General features: G+C 44.9%; 1 protein-coding gene across 1 annotated transcript in view; it reads right to left on the bottom strand.

The window, feature by feature from the left end:
* Positions 1–5,461: 5,461 nt before the first annotated feature.
* Positions 5,462–17,772, bottom strand: part of ARMC2 (armadillo repeat containing 2) — an 86,624-nt gene continuing 74,313 nt past the window's right edge. The window contains exons 13-17 of the mRNA XM_084890533.1: positions 16,944–17,066; positions 16,255–16,368; positions 13,499–13,631; positions 12,972–13,132; positions 5,462–8,262 (exon numbers count right to left, since the gene is read on the bottom strand). Of these exons, the coding sequence (XP_084746659.1) occupies positions 8,105–8,262; positions 12,972–13,132; positions 13,499–13,631; positions 16,255–16,368; positions 16,944–17,066 (689 nt within the window). The 3' untranslated portion in view covers positions 5,462–8,104. The remainder of the gene's footprint in view (positions 8,263–12,971; positions 13,133–13,498; positions 13,632–16,254; positions 16,369–16,943; positions 17,067–17,772) is intronic.

The raw sequence follows: 17,772 nt of genomic DNA, 5'->3' as shown, positions 1-17,772 counted from the left end.
TCTTGAAGGTCATTCCACTGTCTAGTCTAATTAGCATATTGGCCCGTTATATAGCATTAGTGGCCCAGTGCACAAAATTCGTATACTAGGGGAGGGGGGAGTGTCCATTAGCCCGGCCAGCTGGCATTCCTCTCCAATCTGGGACTCCTTCGGGGATGTGTTGATCCCATAGAGATCGGGCCTAAACCAGCAGTTGGACATCCCTCTCACAATCTGGAACCACTAGCTTCTAACTTCTCAGCTGCCTGGCAGGCCATTTGTGATAGTGAATACAATAGATGAGTGGGGAGTCACATCATCCATGAAGCTCCTCATTCCCCATGGAGACACTAAGGTAACAACAATATAAGGACCAAACTCTGGAAACAAGTTGGGAAACTACAACACCCAAGTGAACACAAAGCCAGAAGGAAGCTGCACTGAAAAGTCTGGCATTTTGCTCATCATAGCCCCTTGCCCTGCTCAGCAGTGTGACACAATTGAGAGGAAACTCCCAATCCCTGCCTCTTCCCTTAAGACAGAAAGCACTTGTGTGTAACATTCTGGCTGTGTGAAGGTTGCTTGAGGGACTCGATTCTCACTGACTTGCAGTTAGTGGGAGTGGTGGTATGGTTTGTATGCTGGTTGAAAGCCACTGAAAACAGAAGAGAGCACAGGTGCATTAGAAAAACAGGGAGCCTACAGTTCTTTAAGCAGAGGGTGCAAAAGAGTACAGACAGGAATACAAAAATGAAACAGTTCCTGAGAAGAAACAAGGGCAAGTCTGTGAGGGAAATGAAGACAGCTGTCTTCCCTAGAATGGAAGCACACACACCAACTCAGAGAAGATACATCTCTAGAAAAAGTTTGTAAAGTTGAGCTTCCAGCCAGGCTTTAGGCACCTCTTCAAGCCCCAAATCTCAACAAAGTACACAAGGCATATGAACAGATGAATATGGCTCCAATCTAAAACAAAAATCTAGGAACCAACTATAAAGAAATACAGAATATAAACTCAATGCCTGAATTACCACTTTCAGTTTTTGTATAGAATTTTAAAGGCAAAGGAAAAAAAAAAACCAAAACTACAAATCTATGTTGATAGGTACAAAATAAAGTATAATTTGTGACATCAATAACAAAGTGAGGGTAGGCAGAGATAAAGGAGTGGAGTTTTTGTATGCAATTCAAGTTGTCATGACTAAGATTTTTTTTATATAATCCACATGGTAACCAAAGAAAATACCTCTAGATTTTACACAAAAGGAAATGAGAAGAAAATCAAAGCATGTCACTTAAAAAAAAAAAAAAATGAAACACAAAGGAGAAGGGGGTAAGAGGGGAAATGGTCAAAACTACAAAACATACAGAAAACAATGAACAAAATGACAACAGTATTTTCCTATCAGTAATTACATTAAATATAAATAAGTGTATTGAAGTCCACAAAAGATAGAGAATTTTTTAAAAGGATCTAACTAGTATATGCTGTCTAAAAGAGACTAACTTGAGAACTAAGGACACACATACAGGCTAAAAGTAAGAGGATAAGGCTATTAATATGCAAATGGTAGCTAAAAGATAGCAGTGGCAGCTATGCTAATATCAGACAAAAGGGCCAATTCACCATGAAGATATGACAATTCTAAAAGAAGATTCCAGTCTTTTTTAATTGATTTTAGAAAGGAAGGGAGTAGGAGAGAGAGAGACTTCAATGATGAGAGAAAATCACTGATCAGCTGCCATGCACCCCACTGGGGACAGAGCCCACAGCCTAGGCATGTGCTCTTGACTGGAATTAAACCCAGGACCCCTGTCTGCAGGCCAATGCTCTATCTACTGTGCCAAACTAACTAGGGTGAAGATACGATAATTTTAAATATATACACTGAGTGGCCAGATTATCATGATCTCTGAATGCATAATAATCTGGCCACTCAGTGTGTGTGTGTGTGTGTGTGTGTGTGTGTGTGTGTGTGTGTGTGTGGTCCGACCAGCCTGGCCAGGGGGAGGGGACACGGGCAGTTGGCCGGCCTGCCTGCTGGTCGAAATCCTGGTCGAGGGGACAATTTGCATATTAGCCATTTATTATATAGAATATACACTGAGTGGCCAGATTATTATGCATTCAGAGATCATAATAATCTGGCCACTCAGTGCATGTACAAAATGCCAAAGCTAAATATATAAAGCAAACAACATAACTGAAGAGTGAAATCGATAGTAATGGGCAGTAGATTTAATACCCCACTTCTAATAATGTGTAAAACAAGCAGAAAAAAGGAAACAGAATTTGAACACTATAGACTAGTTGAACTGATCAGACATACAGACACTTCATCCAACAATAGCAGAATATATATTCTTCTCAAGTGCACATGGAACATACTCCAGGCTGACCACATGTTGGGCAATAAAACAAGTCTTAACAAATTTTAGAAGATTAAAATCACCCTAGCCAGTTTGCCTCAGTGGATAGAGCATCATCCCGAAGACTGGAATCCCAGTTTCAAGGACATATACCTTGGTTGGAGGCTTGATCCCCAGCCCTGGTCAGGGTACGTGCAGGAGGCAACCAATATATGTGTCTCTCTCACATCCATATTTCTCTGTCTCTCCCCCTCCCTTCCACTCTCTCTACAACTCATTGGAAAAATATCCTCAGATGAGGATTAACAACAACAACAAAAGATTGGAATAATATAACATTTTCCAATCATAATGCAATGAAACTAGAAATCAACAGCAGAAAGAAAACCGACAATTTATAAGTGGTAATTAACACATTCTTAATCAACTAATGAGCCAAAGAAGAAATCACAAGGGAATTGAATTGGAGCATATCTTAAGACAAATTAAAATAAAGACACAACATACTAATACTTATGGGATATAGTAAAAGTAGTGACAAGAGGGAAGTTATAAGGTTCAATCCTGGAAGTTATAAATTCTTACATTAAAAAAGAAAAAAATATCTCAAATCAACAACCTAACTTCACTCCTCAAAGAACTAGGAAAGAACATTCTAAACCTAAAGTAATCAGAAGGATGGAAATAATAAACATTAGAGCAGAGCTAGACAGACAACAGAATACAGAAAAAAATTTATTTGATCAGATTAACAAAATTGACACATTCTTAACTAGATTAAGAAGAAGAAAAAAAAAGGACTTCCAGTCAAGGTGGTGGAGTAGGTAAAGCTTTGCTCACCTTCTCCCACAACCACATGAGAATTACAACTAAATTATAAAATCATCATTGAGAGCTACCTGAAGACTGAACAGTATTCCTATAAATAAGGATATAAAGCAGCAGCCATATTGAGTAGGAGAGGCAGAGGAGTGGAACAGGCAGGTCCCCACCCATAGTGTGGCAGTTAAGGTTCAATTAAGATTCAGGAGAGAGATCTCCGCTGCAGAAGAGAATCAAAGGTCCCCAGTCCCATACCAGGCTCCCCAATCTGGGGCATCAATACCAGGAAGAGGAGTCCCCATAACATCTGGCTGTGAAAACTTGGGGAGATTGCATCAGAGAAGGATGGTGGCCTACACAGAGTTTTACCTACTTTGACATCTTGACTGGAAAAAGGCATAAAGTCCAAGAAGTGCATAGAGTCATCCCAAACAAGATGAAACCAAAGAAGCCTACACCAAGATATATCATATGTATATTTGAACTGCCAAAGGTTAAAGACAAAAAGAAAAGCAGTTAGATTCCTACCAGGGAGCTCCCATAAGACTGTCAGCTGATTTCTCAACAGAAACTTTGCAAACCAGAAGGGAGTGGCAAGAAATATTCAGTGGTGAAAAGCAAGGGCCTACTCTACCCAGCAAGGCTATCTTTTAGAATTGAAGGAGACAGAAAAGGTTTCCCAGACAAGAAAAAAAACAAAGAATTTATTACCACTTAGCCAGTACTACAAGAAATGTTGAAGGGACTTCTTTACAAAAAAAATATTTTAAAATGTAAATATAGAAAAAAAAATAAAAATTTCACTGACAAAGGCAAACAAAAGCAGTGGATCAAACAACTATAAAGCTATTACAAATATTAAAAGGCAAAAATAGCAAGATCATGTATAATTATAAAAATAAATTAAGAAATACATACAAACACATACACACAAAGTAAGTAAAAAATAATGACCAAAACAAATATGGAGTAAAAATTGTACTGATTTTAGAAGGTGCTCAAACTTAAGTGACCATCAATGAAAATAGATAGCTATTGGTATGTATGAAGTACATGAAAACCACAAACTAAAAGTCTACAAGAAATACAGAAAAAATAAAAGGAATCTGAGCACCACTATAGAAAGTCACCAACTTATAAGTGAATAGAGCAGGAGAATAAGAAAGGTACAGAGAAGAACTACAAAAAACAAACAGAAAATAAAATGGAAATAACTGATTTAAATATGAATGATTCAAATGTTTCTATCAAGACATATGGGTGGCTAAATGGATAAAAAGGCCCATACATATGCTGCCTACAAGAGATCTACTTCAGGTAGAAGGACACACAGACTAAAAGTAAAGAATGGAAAAAGATACTGCAATGAAAATAGGAGGAAGGAAGGAGATGAGGTAGCAATACTTTATCAGACAAAATAGACTTAAAAAAAAAAAGACTCTAACAAGAGTCAAAGAAGGGTATTTCATACTCATAAAGGGATCAATCCAATAAGAGATTATAACTCTTGTAAATATCTATATATCCATTGTAGAAACACTTAAATTCATGAAGCAAATACAGGGTGGGACAAAAATAGGTTTATACTTGTTCATATGGAAAATAATACAAAAAATAAACTGTTTTGCATACTCATACTGTAAACCAACTTTTCCCCAACCTATGCTGATAGACATAAAGGGAAAGATCGAGAGCATGACAGTAATAGTAGGGAACTTTAACACCCTATTGACATCAATGGATAAGTCAGACAGATAAAAAAAATCAACAAGGAAATAGTGACCTTACGTGACACCTTAGACCAGATTGAGTTAACATTTTTAGAGGATTTCACCCACAAGCAGCAGAATACATATTCTTTTGAAGTGCACATGGAACATTTTTTTCAGGATAGACTACCTTTTAGACCAAACAATTCTCAATAAATTTAAGAAAACTATAATCATATCAAGCAACTTCTCTCATCACAGTGATATGAAACTATAAATAATTTCCCTGATTAGTGATGTTGAATGTATTTTCATATGTCTACTGAGCATTTTTGCATCTATGTTCATGAAGGATATTGACCTATAATTTTCACAAATTAATTAACATGATACAGCACATAAACAATATAAAGGATAAAAACCATGTGGTCATATCAATAGATGTAGAAAAAGCATTTGACAAAATCCAATATCCAGTTATGATAAGCACTCAGCAAATTGGGGGAGAGAGTGTATATATCTCTCTCCATACATTTATAAGAGAATGCTATAAATAATAGTATACCAACAAATTGGATAACGGAAACACTCAAGATTGAATCAGTAATTTAAAACTCCCAACAAAGCCCAGGCTGAGACAGTTTCATTGGAGAATTCTACCAAACATTTAAAGGAAAATTAACACCAATCCTCCTCAAACTCTTCCCCCAAAAACGAAGAGAGAACACCACTACAATAAATTAAAACTACAGACCAATGTCCCTGATGATACCTACTCTCACCACTCCTATACAACACAGTACTGAAAGGCCCAGCCAGAGCAGTGAGGCCAGAAAAAGAAAAGGCATCCACATTGGAAAGGAGCAGTAAAATTATCTCTGTGTACAGGTGACATGATCTTATATGTAGAAAACCCTAAAGATTGTATACACAAAAAAAAACTGTTAGAACTAATAAATCCAATCGAATTTAATAATACAAAATCAACATGCAAATGTAAGTTGAATTTCTATATGCTAAAAATGAACAATCTGAAAAGGAAATAGAGAAAACAATTCCATTTACAATAGCATCAAAGATAATGAATACTTAGGAATAAACTTAACCAAGGAGTTGAAAGAGTTGTACCTTGAAAACAGTAACACTGCTATAAGAAATTGAAGACACAAATAAATGGAAAGACATCCTGTTGTTCATGGATTGAAAGACTTTATATTGTTAAGATGTCAATACTGCCTAAAACAATATATAAATTCACTGCAATCTCTAAAAAATGCCTTTTTCTTGCAGAAATAGAAAGATCCATCTTAAAGTTCATATGAAGTCTCAAAGAACCTGAAAGTCAAAACAATTTTGAAAAATAACAAAGTTGGCGATTGCTCATGTCCTACTTCAAAACATATTACAAAGCTACAGTAATCAAAACAATGTGGTGCCAGCATAAAGACTGACATATAGGTCAATGGAATAGAACAGAGAGCCCAGAAATAAACCCTCATTATATGATCAAATAATCTTTGACACGAATTCCAGGACCATTCACTGAGGAAAGGTCAGCTTCTTCAACAAATAGTGCTGGGAAAACTGGATATTCACGTGCAAAAGAATGAAGTTAGACCTTTACTTTATGCCATATACAAGACTTAATTAAAATGAATTAAAGACCTCCATATAAGAACTAAAACTATAAAATTTCTAGAAGAAAACAAGGGAAAAGCTCTAGAACATTGGATTTGGCAGTGATTTCATATAGCACAACACCAAAGCAAAGGCAAAAGAAAAAATAGGCAAATGAGACTACATCAAACTTAAAAACTCTGTGCATCAAGGGCACGATCAACGAAGTGAAAAGGCAACATCTGTAATGGGAGAAAATATTTGCAAATCATGTATCTGGTAAGGAGTTAATATTCAAGATTTACAAACACCTTCAACTCAATAATAACAAAACAAACCTGGTTATAAAATGGGCAGGGGGTTTGTATAACAACATTTTTCTGATGATGATATACAAATGGTCAACAAACATATGAATAGATACTCAGCATTGGTAATTAATAGAGAAATGCAAGTCAAAACCACAATGAGATATTACTTTATATCCATTAGGATGGCTAAAAACAAAACAGAAAATAAGTGTTGGGAACACGATGAATCTCAGAAGGCAGGCAGGAGGGGGTTGAGGAAGAGATTAACCAAAGAACTTATATGCATAGATGCATTACCTATGGACACAGACAGTAGACTGATGAAGGTCTAGGGTGGGGAGAGAACTGGGTGGAGTGGAGCAATGGGGGCAAAAAAGGGAGACATCTGTAATTTTCTCAAATATAGAGATTTAAAAAACAAACGAGAGTAGAAGGCCCAAAGTGGTCTTCCCTCGTTTTTCTGCTTACTTCTCTTAATATGAGAACCACAAAAATACTGGTGTCTGACCAGAAAATTATTAGGCTAGAGGCCCAGGTCATGACATCCATACACTTAAGGGGAGGGAGGGAAGGGTTCTTCAGCCTGGCCTGCACCCTCCCGCAGTCTGGGAGCCCTCGGAGGATGTCCGACTGCCACTGCTGCTGAGCACTCCAGCCCTGAGCCCAGCTTCTGGCTGAGCAGCACTCCCCCTGTGGAAGTGCACGGATTACCAGGGGGCAGCTCCTATGTTTAGTGTCTGCCCCCTAATGATCAGTGTGCATCATAGCAACTGATCTGCCATTCGGCCGATTTGCATATTAGCCTTTTATTATATAGGATGACATAAGAATTCATATAGATACGTATGTAGCAATGTATTCCTAAGAGTATTGACCACCACTCTTTCAATGCAAAAAAAAAAAAAAAAAAATGGAAGTCTTCATCATAAAGTTCCTTTAACTACTGGGTGAGAAGCACTTAAATTCCAGAATTGTGAAATCTGGATTTTAAGACTAGAATTAAATAATTGAATAGAGAATAGAAGAAAAAGTCATTTTCTGATAAAAACCATGCATATATATATTTTTTATCTTACATTTCTCATAGAAGAAAGCACATGTACATTCATTTTCCCATAATACCTAACAAGAAGAAATGCTTATTTATTTTTAAATACTTCGACTACTCACTAATATCAGTACCTGAAACTTTTTCAATATTTGTTAACATTGAAAAAAAAATGTTCATGTTTATTACCACTTCTTAAGAATGAAGGCGACCTGCCTTCCTGTTTCCGGTGTTAATTTGCATCATGTTTAGGAAGAAGGAATGGGCAGGGGTTCCAGGAATGTGTGATGAGACTGAATTCGGTTTAGGAGCTGCTGTGCCACAGGTTTGAATTCTGTTTCCCAGTGGAGTTTATGATAGTTTTTTAAGTCTTGGTCAAAACTGCCATCCAGTGCTAGTTCTTCGTCTGTATCAGAAAAATTAAAATTACAGCAATTATTTGAAAATATAATTCTATTGAATAAAGTTTAATTTTTGATGGCAACTCATCCTGGGTCCTCCCTAATTCCAACATAGCACAGCTAGGATTTGTGGGCTAAAAAGCTTTTTTTCTTTTCTTCTGATTTTGTTTTGACAGTCTTTCTTATTAGAGAAGTTTTTTACTCTCCTCTGTTCTTCACAAATATTTTACAATAAGTATATTTTAGTCTCTTAATTTAAAAAAGGGACAATAATCTTCTCAAACAAGTCTAAATTGCATTGAGCTTTTATTTCAACTAATATCCTATGTGGATTAAATAAGTCCCCATCCAAAAGACAGGTCACAATTGCTCAGAACAAAGTATTAATAGATTACTTCCCAACCTGTACATTAAAAAAAGTTAACTACTTCAGTGGTTGACAGATATAAAAGGAGTTAGGAAATCTTTTGGGAAAGTAGCACAGTTGTGTTTGACACTTAGAACTTTACTAAAAATCAATGTGCTGTCTTCAGAGCAGCCTGGACATATTTCCTTAAAGAGACAACCCTATGTTCTGACCCATACAGTGCAAAGTGGGAGAAGGTGAGTATCCCAACGAGTATGAGAATGCCAAGTGAGTCCATGGGTAATGCAGAAAAGCATTTGTAAAAAAAGGAAAAAGAAAAATCACAATTTTAATTAGCTTCTTAATCCAAAGACATCCTGAATTCTGTAAGCATCTTAAGTATATCTATCTATCTACATAGGGAGTCAAATGGCCACTAAGGCTTGTGGCTGGCCGCCGCCGGGATGTCCCTTGTTTATCCTGGGCCTCACCCCCCAGGTGAAGCACGTTAGGAAAACACACCGGCCTGCCCCTTCCAGGCCTATGGCTGAGGCAGACTTCTTAAGTGGTGACCATTAAGCCCTAAAATGACAACAAATATTGCTACTTACATAATTGGTAAACGTCCCTCATGGGGCTAATTAAAATCCCTTTATAAACGGCTTAGTTGCTGTTTACACCGGATTGTCTGCACTGAACCTTTCTGTACACTCTGCACTTTGGCACTCTGGTGTCTTCCCCCTCTCCCAGAGTAAGTTTGTGGCTGGTAAGCTTACTCTGGGAAGGGCAGGGGCCCTGGAATTCCAGTGTGTGCATTGCCTCCTCTCCTCCCCTCTCCACCCAGCGGGCAGCTGTGCATTGAGAGAAGGGCTGGGCTGGCACTTCAGCCAGGCGCCCATGAGCAGACCTGGCTGTCCCCACCCACCAAGGAGCCAGGCCTCGGGAGGAGAGTGCTGATGGCGCGTGATGCCTTCACGGCCCTTCCCTCCGGGCTCCTCCTGCACAGGGGGCGTCTGTGAGACTCCGTGGTTTCAGAGTTCTAGGTCTTTCTTCTGCTCACTCTCTTCCAGGTTTTTCTGAGCCCTAAACTTTCATTCAAAAATGAACTCTCTTGTCCTAGCCAGTTTGGCTCGGTGGATAGTGTCAGCTTGTGGACTGAAAGGTCCCGGCTTGGATTCTGGTCAAGGGTACATGCTGGGGTTGTGGGCTTGATTCCCAGTAGGAGGCGTGCAGGAGGCAGCCAGTCAATGATTTTCTCTCAGCATTGATGTTTCTATCTCTCTCCTCTGTGCACCAGGCCATTAGTGAGTTTATAAGAAGTGATTGTAATACCTCAGGAGGTTTTAGACAACATTCTTTTTACACACTTTCCAGAAAGACTATCAAAATCCAGGCATCCCTGCTGTGTAGTGGATGGACCATCACTTTATCCTTTTCCCCCCAGTACCCATCAAGAAAAAGTTGGCTAACACATTATTTATGAATCGCCTTGCCATTATTTCTAAAAACAGTGCTCACACTTCAACAAGACTTTGTTACTTAACAGCTCATCCTGTTTTCAAATTGGCCTGTTTTTTAGTTATCTGTGTAAAAGAACTGAAATTGAAATACACTCTAAACTTCTATGCATGTCATTTGCTGCCACCCAGCTCACAGGCCAGATGCAGCTCCCACCCTGTCAGAAGTAAGGGGTCTGAGGTCCACACTGGGAGAGAAAGCCCGGCCTCAGGGCTCCTGGCTTTCTCTCAACCATGAGCCCGTGAGAAGTCCCGAGGCTGTTCTGGAGCCTTGGCTGCCCGATGGGCCGGGTTTCCTTTCATTAGCCATGCCACAGCCCCTTCCCCGGCAGGGCGAGGGGGTACATGGCATGGGCCAGCAGAAGAGCACAGGACTGGATGCGTATCTTCTGATGGAGAGTCCCAGCTTTGCTACACTCCGACCCTAGGCAAGTCCCTTAACCCTCTCCTGTCACCGAGCTGGTGGCCACAGAGAGAGGGTCTGAGGAGAGAAGGAACAGGCCTTAGAAAGTACACAGCACTACGGAGACCAGGCACCACTCACTGAGCCAATCCATAGCATCTGCCAAGGACCTATACATCCTTTCCCTAACCTGGCCCGGTTGGAGTGTGAAATAAGATAAGGTGGACTGCTATGTGTTACACATTTCTGACGATGTGACGGGGTGTGACAAGCTCTCCGAGAAGGGCCTGCAAGCACAGGCAGAGGCCATTGAGGCTCTAAGGTAGGGGTGTTGAACTCAATCAGAGAAGGGGCCAAAATCTAAAATCCAGCCTAAATCGCGGGCCGAATGGTTTACTGAACAGTCATAAACTGACAATGTCATAAACTGACAGCGGAGTGCAGTGATGACAGTGCGGTGCGGGCCACATTGCAAGGCCTGGTGGGCTGGATTTGGCCCGCGGGCCTTGTGTTTGACACATGTGCTCTAAGGAGAGGCTGGGAGGTGGAGCGTGGTAGGCCCCCTGCCCTTGGTGCCTGCTGGGTGTGCTGCCCCTGCCGAAAAGCTTGCCCACACCCCTGTCTAAGCATCCTTGTGCCCATGGCCCCTCATCCCCTGCCGCCCTGCCGCCTAGAGGGTGACTAGAGAGTGATGCCATCACGCCTTCTCCCCAGGCGGGAGACAGAGCGACGCTCCCACGACAGGGGACCCGCAGTCGCACTCGTCGAGGACAGTAAGGGTGGTTGAAGCTCTGAATCAGCAGGAGCCGTGAGGGCAGGGGAGAAAGCACTTTCCGGCCACTGCAGAGACTGAGCGGGCTGGGCCTCCTGCAGGGCAGGGTGATGGGGCCGGCCACGGAGGGGGCCCTGGGGCCTCTGGATCCTTCTACAGCCCCTCCCAGGTGCTCTCTGACACCCTGCTGGCTTCCTGCTTCCAGGTACCCCCTTCCCTCTAACTCATTAACCAGGCACAGGTTCTTCTCAACCGGCCACCAGGTAGCAGACTCACCTGTGAAACTTGTTAAAAACAGGCCATGGACCTCACCCCAGAGCTCCTGAATCAGAGTTCCCGGGGATGGGGCCAGGATCAGCGCGTTTTTCTTACATTCCCAGCGGCTCCCACTGCTCTGCCCCAAGAACTGAATGGAGCAAGGTGCTCCGGGCCACAGGGCAGACGGCAAACCTCAGGGGCTTAAATCCCTCTCGCCTGTCCTTACTCTCACACACACTACATTGTATGTGTCTGGAAGGCAGCACACCTTCTAGTGCCGAGTTCCTGTTTAACCCGCATCATTACAACACTCGGGACTTTCAAAGCGCCTTCAGGACCACATTCCGGGGGCTTGCCCCTCGTTTCTCACTCCAGCACCTCTGCAAAGCGGACATCCATCGTCCCTGTCTCAGCCACGGGACCCCTCAGCTGAGGGAGGCTAAACCTCTCCTGTAAACGCTGACCTGGGGACTTAAACTCAGAACCCACGGATCTCTCCGCGGGGCCCTCAGAAGTTGGCGTGGGCCTCTGACCGCCTGCAGCCGGGCAGCCATGATCAGGCCCCGCGTCAGAGATAAAACGCCAGGTTCTGAGAGGTTCTCGCATCAAACGGCACCACCTGGAGCCCAGCTTACACGCAAACGGCGCCTTCTGCAGCCCACACACCAAAAGGGTCTTGAAAACATCATCTACTGCCCCCCGGTCACTGCGGTCAGACCTAGCCCAGCATGAGGACAATTCTTCCAAAAATGGGCGTTTTAAAAAGGGAAGACGCTCTCCCCTTCCCTCTGGTTTGTATCAGTGATTTCCCACCTCACGGCACGGGCCCCCTGCGATGTCAGGGAGTTTCCCACGCCCTGAGCAGATGCAGACCGGAGACGAGGAACACAGCTGCCCACGGGAGTGTAGAGTGCCACTTCGCAGCATGGCTTAACGCAGAGCAGCTTCTAGCCAAATTGTCTCAATTACAACCATGTGCATATACCTTTAAACAATAGCATCTTATATGTATGCAATCTATAGGAAAAGCAGAGAGATAGAGAGTGGGAGAGAAACAGAAGGAGGGAGGGAGGGAGGGAGGGAGGGAGGGGAGGAGGAGAGGAGGAAAGGGAGAGAGGGGGAGAGGGGGAGAGGGGGAGAGGGGGAGAGGAGGAGAGGAGGAGAGGGGGAGAGGGGGAGGGAGAGGGAAGCCACAGAAGGAAGCACGACAGGTCCAATGAATTAGGTTTTTGTGCCCCAGCTGTAAATCACATCCACCCCCTTCCGGATACTTCTAAATTACCATCACCTTTAACAGGCTGTTGCTGCTTGTAGACATCTAACCGCCCAAACGCATACCAATCTGTGCCCACACGGGGCCAGGGGATGAGCCCACCTCACTGTGCGAACACTCACAGACTGGCCGGGAGGAGGCTCACCTAGGAACGAGGACAGCAGCACCAGGAGCGTGCTGGTGTCTTCATCCCCGAAACAGGACGAGGCGTTCGCGATAGTGTCGCTCAGGTTCCACAACGTTTTGCAAACCAAGCAGGCCAGCTGCCAGTCGGTCGGGCCAAAGTCTCTCAAACAATCCACCAACCTGAGGTCACGAGAGGCAAATTGAAAACGTTACTAGGTCAGGCTCTCGTTCACGGGCGCAGCTTTAGCACGGCGACGGCTACCCTTCCGCGAGGTGTAATAAATAGGCCACGCGCGTTCTCCAGTGACGTTTAAAACACGTTCCTATCCCCAAATGTAAACGGCTACAAAGTCCCCGTCCCCTGCTTCTGAGTTAGTGTACGTGTCCAGTGGGAACCAAGCCCCCTCTTCGGCCCCAACGCAGCTCCTCCAAATACCGGAACCCTGCTGCCCCGGGGCAATGACCATCGGGGCCTCAACTCCCCGGAAAGCTGTGCCCTCTGGATCCCGAGAGAGTCGAGTCGGGACTCTGTGCCCCGGCACTTACTTGGTAACGCCGCCTCCTTCCCTGAGGATGGCGTGCTTGTCTCTGTCCACCGTGAGGTTCAGGAGGACACCGCAGGCCGAGAAGCACATGTCCTGGTGCGTGGCGTCCAGCAGCGCGATCATGAACTTGTGCACTGGGAGGGCAGAGAGCAAATGTGGGCCAGGGAAGCTCAGGGTGCTCAGCTGTAGCTCGTTCCCCCTTATTGGAGGGGAAAGGGCAAAGGGCGAAGGGGAGTGGCTTGCAAAGCTGCACAGCCTGCCGGGAGATTTAACCCTTTCTTCCTGAGGCCTCACCCACTGCCCAGCAGTGACCTATCCCACCCCAGCACCTCTGTCCTCAGGCACCGCTGTATCTGACCCCGAGAGCGCGCCCTCTCACGGCTGTGGCCGTGGTAGAGTCCCTGCCCCTGGAAAGGAGGAAGCCATGGACCCCCAGCCACACAGGTGCCCTTCATCTTTCACATCTCACCGGCGTTTTTTTTTTTTTTTTTTTTTAATATATTGATTTCAGAGAGGAAGGGAGAGGGAGAGAGCGATGGAAACATCAATGATGAGAGAGAATCATTGGTTGGATGCCCTTTGCACGCTCTCCACTGGGGATCGAGCCCACCACCCAGGCATGTGCCCTTGACCGGGAATCGAACCCTGACCTCCTGGTTCATAGGTCGAGCTCAACCACTGAGCCACGCGGATGGGGCTCACGGGTCTTTTGGAATCTCCAGCAGCATTTTTCTCTAAATACAGGAGAGGGCTCCTGATGCTACCTTCCCCCCAGTCCTCCGGAGGCCACCGGAGTCTGAATCAGAGCCCTGGAAACCAGGCAAGGCCAGGCAGGACTTCCTGGTCGGGGACCTCAAAGTGAGCACCTCTCCCCACCTCCAGGAAGCCGTTTCCCTGATGCCTGGGAGTGGAACCCTGTGTCTCATTTTCCTGTCCCAGCAGGGTCTGGGCCAAGGGCTGGGGAGAAGGGGAAGGTATGTTCTCTGCCTCCTCTAGTTTTCCTGCTCACCTGGGAGCTGGCCACCCTGTGCCGACCTGGGCCCCATGGACGGGCCAGGGGGTCAGCTTGGCAAAGGCTGCCTCACACACGTGTGTCCCTAGAGTCTAAGGACTGCACACTAGGATGGGAGGGGTTGCCTCTGCAGAAGTGAGATGGTGTGCACAGCCTGCGCTGCTGTTCCTCTCTGTCTCTATTATCTACATCATCTGTCACAAACATGGATAACTGGGTTTTTGTGGAAGAAAAAGGGGTGCTGTGATAACTTATAAATCCCTAATTGCAAAGGCTGGGGAGGGCAGCCACACCCCAGGCCTATACCTTCTTTCTTTAAAGGCTTTAAGCCAGGCCCTGTCCACTGGTCTGCTGCATCGAGGCCCACACACCTTTGAGATGCCGGAAGTGACACCCCTCAGAGGGTAACGCCCTTAAGGAAGCTTGTCATCTGTGGCCCAGTCCCCGCCTGGCTTCCTCCCACCCTCACCTACTTTTCCTCACACCCCCTCCTTACTTTCAAATGCATAAGAGAGCCCGCAAACCTGTTATTCTCAGGAGCGTTAGAGATGTTGCTCCCCAGTGTATGGTGTCAGTTTGGCTCAAATCAGCTCATAAAAATTCTCTACAGGGGTGGACATTTCTTACATCAACATATTTTTAGTGATTATTCTCACGTGAGCTATTTGAAACATACAAAGGATGTGGCTAGTATAAACTCGTGGGCACCTGCCACCCAATTTAAGAAAGGTCTGGATTTGCAAAGGAAGATGGAAATCAAACACATTCAAAAGGAAAAGGACTACTGTACATAGGAAACTGTCAAGAAAGAAAACATCACAGATCCCATTTTATACCTGGGCATTCCTTCCCCTCCAACGATAACGTCTACCTGAAATGCGGAGTTTATCTGTTCCACATACCACAATACCTTACACAAGGGGTCTTCAAACTACGGCCTGCGGGCCACATGCGGCCCGCAGAGGAGTCTGATCCGGTCCGCCAGGTTTTTTGGGCAGTGAGCACAGCCGAGGTGTTACAGTAGGAATTAGTAGTTCATATAGTCCGGCCCTCCAGCTGTCTGAGGGACCGTGATCTGGCCCCCACTTTAAAAAGTTTGAGGACCCCTGCCTTATACCATTACTACATCATCACATAAACAAGACCCAAGATGGTTCTGCATGTTTTAACATCGCCTTAATGGCATTATTCTGCATATATCCCCCCTATCAGTCACATTTTTGCTCCTAGCCTATGTATTTGAGGTTGGTCCATGTTGATCCATGAACCTCTAGTTCATTTATTCGTTGCTGTGGGACATGTTATGGCATGAATAAACCATAATGCACTTATGCTCTTGCCTGCTGATGGACATTTAAGTTGTTTCCATCTTTTACTGTTACAGGCAGTACTGCAATGGGCATTCTAGTACCTGGAGGAGACGGTCTCCTGAGTAACTATTCCCAAGGACAGAAATATCCTAAATGAATGTAGATAATTTCCTCCCTCCCTCTTCCTCTTCTCCCCTCCCTCCCTCCTTCCCTGTCTCAGATGTCAGAGGAATCTCACGAGGGAGAGGGATCACGGAGAACATGCCCAGTCCATCTTGGCATCCTGAGCTGAGGACCTTACTACGTAGGGAACAGAATGTAAGGCACTCGCTCCTCCCAAAGCGGAAACAAGCATCACATGGCAGTGGCCCAAGCTCAGACGGCGCCGCTGTTGACTGGCAAGAAGTGCAAGGAACACAAGTATGAGTAACTCACGGTTCTTCCGCACGATGAAGTCGCAGACGGCGCGGTCCTGGGAGAGATTTCCAAACACATGCACGGCCTCCAGGACTCCGTCTGTGTTGTCACTCACCAGGAGCTTTACAAGCACTGGGTTTGGTGACCAGAGAGTAAAACCAGTGAGTTCAAGTTCTGACGTAAAGGCGATTGGAAACCAGTGATCAGTAGCTCAATCATCATAGTAAATACTGATACTGACGGTTCAAAAATTAAAAATGAAGCTGAAACCGGTTTGGTTCAGTGGATAGAGCGTCGGCCTGCAGACTGAAAGGTCCCAGGTTTGATTCAGGTCAAGGGCATGTACATTGATTGCGGGCACATCCCCAGTAGGGGTTGTGCAAGAGGCAGCTAGCTGATTGATGTTTCTCTCCCATCAATGTTTCTTTATCCCTCTCTCTTTATCCCTCTCTCTTCCTCTCTGTAAAAAATCAATAAAATATATTTAAAAAATTAAAAATGATAATAAAATACAAGCTGCAGGGGCCTTCAGCAAGAATTAAGACGCTCACGTTTCCGCGCAGTCTAATTTCCCAGAATCATATCAGGCTCTTAGGCATTTGTGCCAGGACATGAAAAAATATGAATGATTCTAGTACAGTGTTTAGTTAATAAAATCCAAACCTTCCACGAGCATGCCTCTACCCAAACCCAACTCTGAACCTTACATTCGGCCACATGTAGCTTTTGGTCTTGAATCACGGAGTGCTTCACTCGGTAGTAAGACAGGTTGTTGATTGCTGCTGCAGTATTGATCACCAGCTCCTCGCAGTCATCGATTGACTTGTATTCTGAAACAGAGTAAGGGTGTCACGGACTCATGGCAGGGGCCGTCACAATGCCGTCCTCACGGCAGCCACAACCCCAATCCCAGTGGCAGCAGGGACGCGCCCTTGTCCTGGGCAAGCTCTGTGCAGGGGCGCTGCTCGCCTGGCTGTTTGCTGCCTTATTTCTGTGGCCCTTCCTGGGGGAAACGCTCCCCATGCAGGGGACGCCTCCTGCCCAGGGTTTAGAACACTAAGTCCCATCCCTCCAACCGAGGTCTGGAAAAGTCTAGGCCCCGTGTCTGTAGTAAAGCAAAGATGCCAACGCCCCAGAGAGTTCTAAGCCCCCCTGGTTCGCCCTAAACACACAGACTCTGGCCACTTCTCACTTGCTCTGTTACAATCTAGCCCAGTGGTCAGCAAACTGCAGCTCGTGAGCCGAGGTTTGCCACTCTGTTGGACTAATGAGTTTGCCAGCCACTTATCTAGCTCATCTCTCACCCCTAATTGGCTTCTCTTCACCCACCTTTGCCTCCCTGAGTCTATCCTCAGCATGGTTATCCTTTAAAAGTTAGTCAGATAACATCATTGGTTTCACTTGGCCCCCAGGCCCTCTCTGGGCTGCCCCAGTCCTGACCTCTCTGGCCTCCCACCCCCAGCGGGCACCCCCCCCCTCCCGCCCCCAGCCCCAGACTGACAGCTCTGGTCTGTGTGCTCTTTTTGAACATGGCAG

Source organism: Pipistrellus hanaki, assembly GCF_964339955.1.
Source record: "Pipistrellus hanaki genome assembly, chromosome: 7".
NCBI lineage: Eukaryota > Metazoa > Chordata > Mammalia > Chiroptera > Vespertilionidae > Pipistrellus > Pipistrellus hanaki.
The sequence above is the reverse complement of the archived record's forward strand: the minus strand, read 5'-3'. Positions and strand labels throughout refer to the sequence as shown.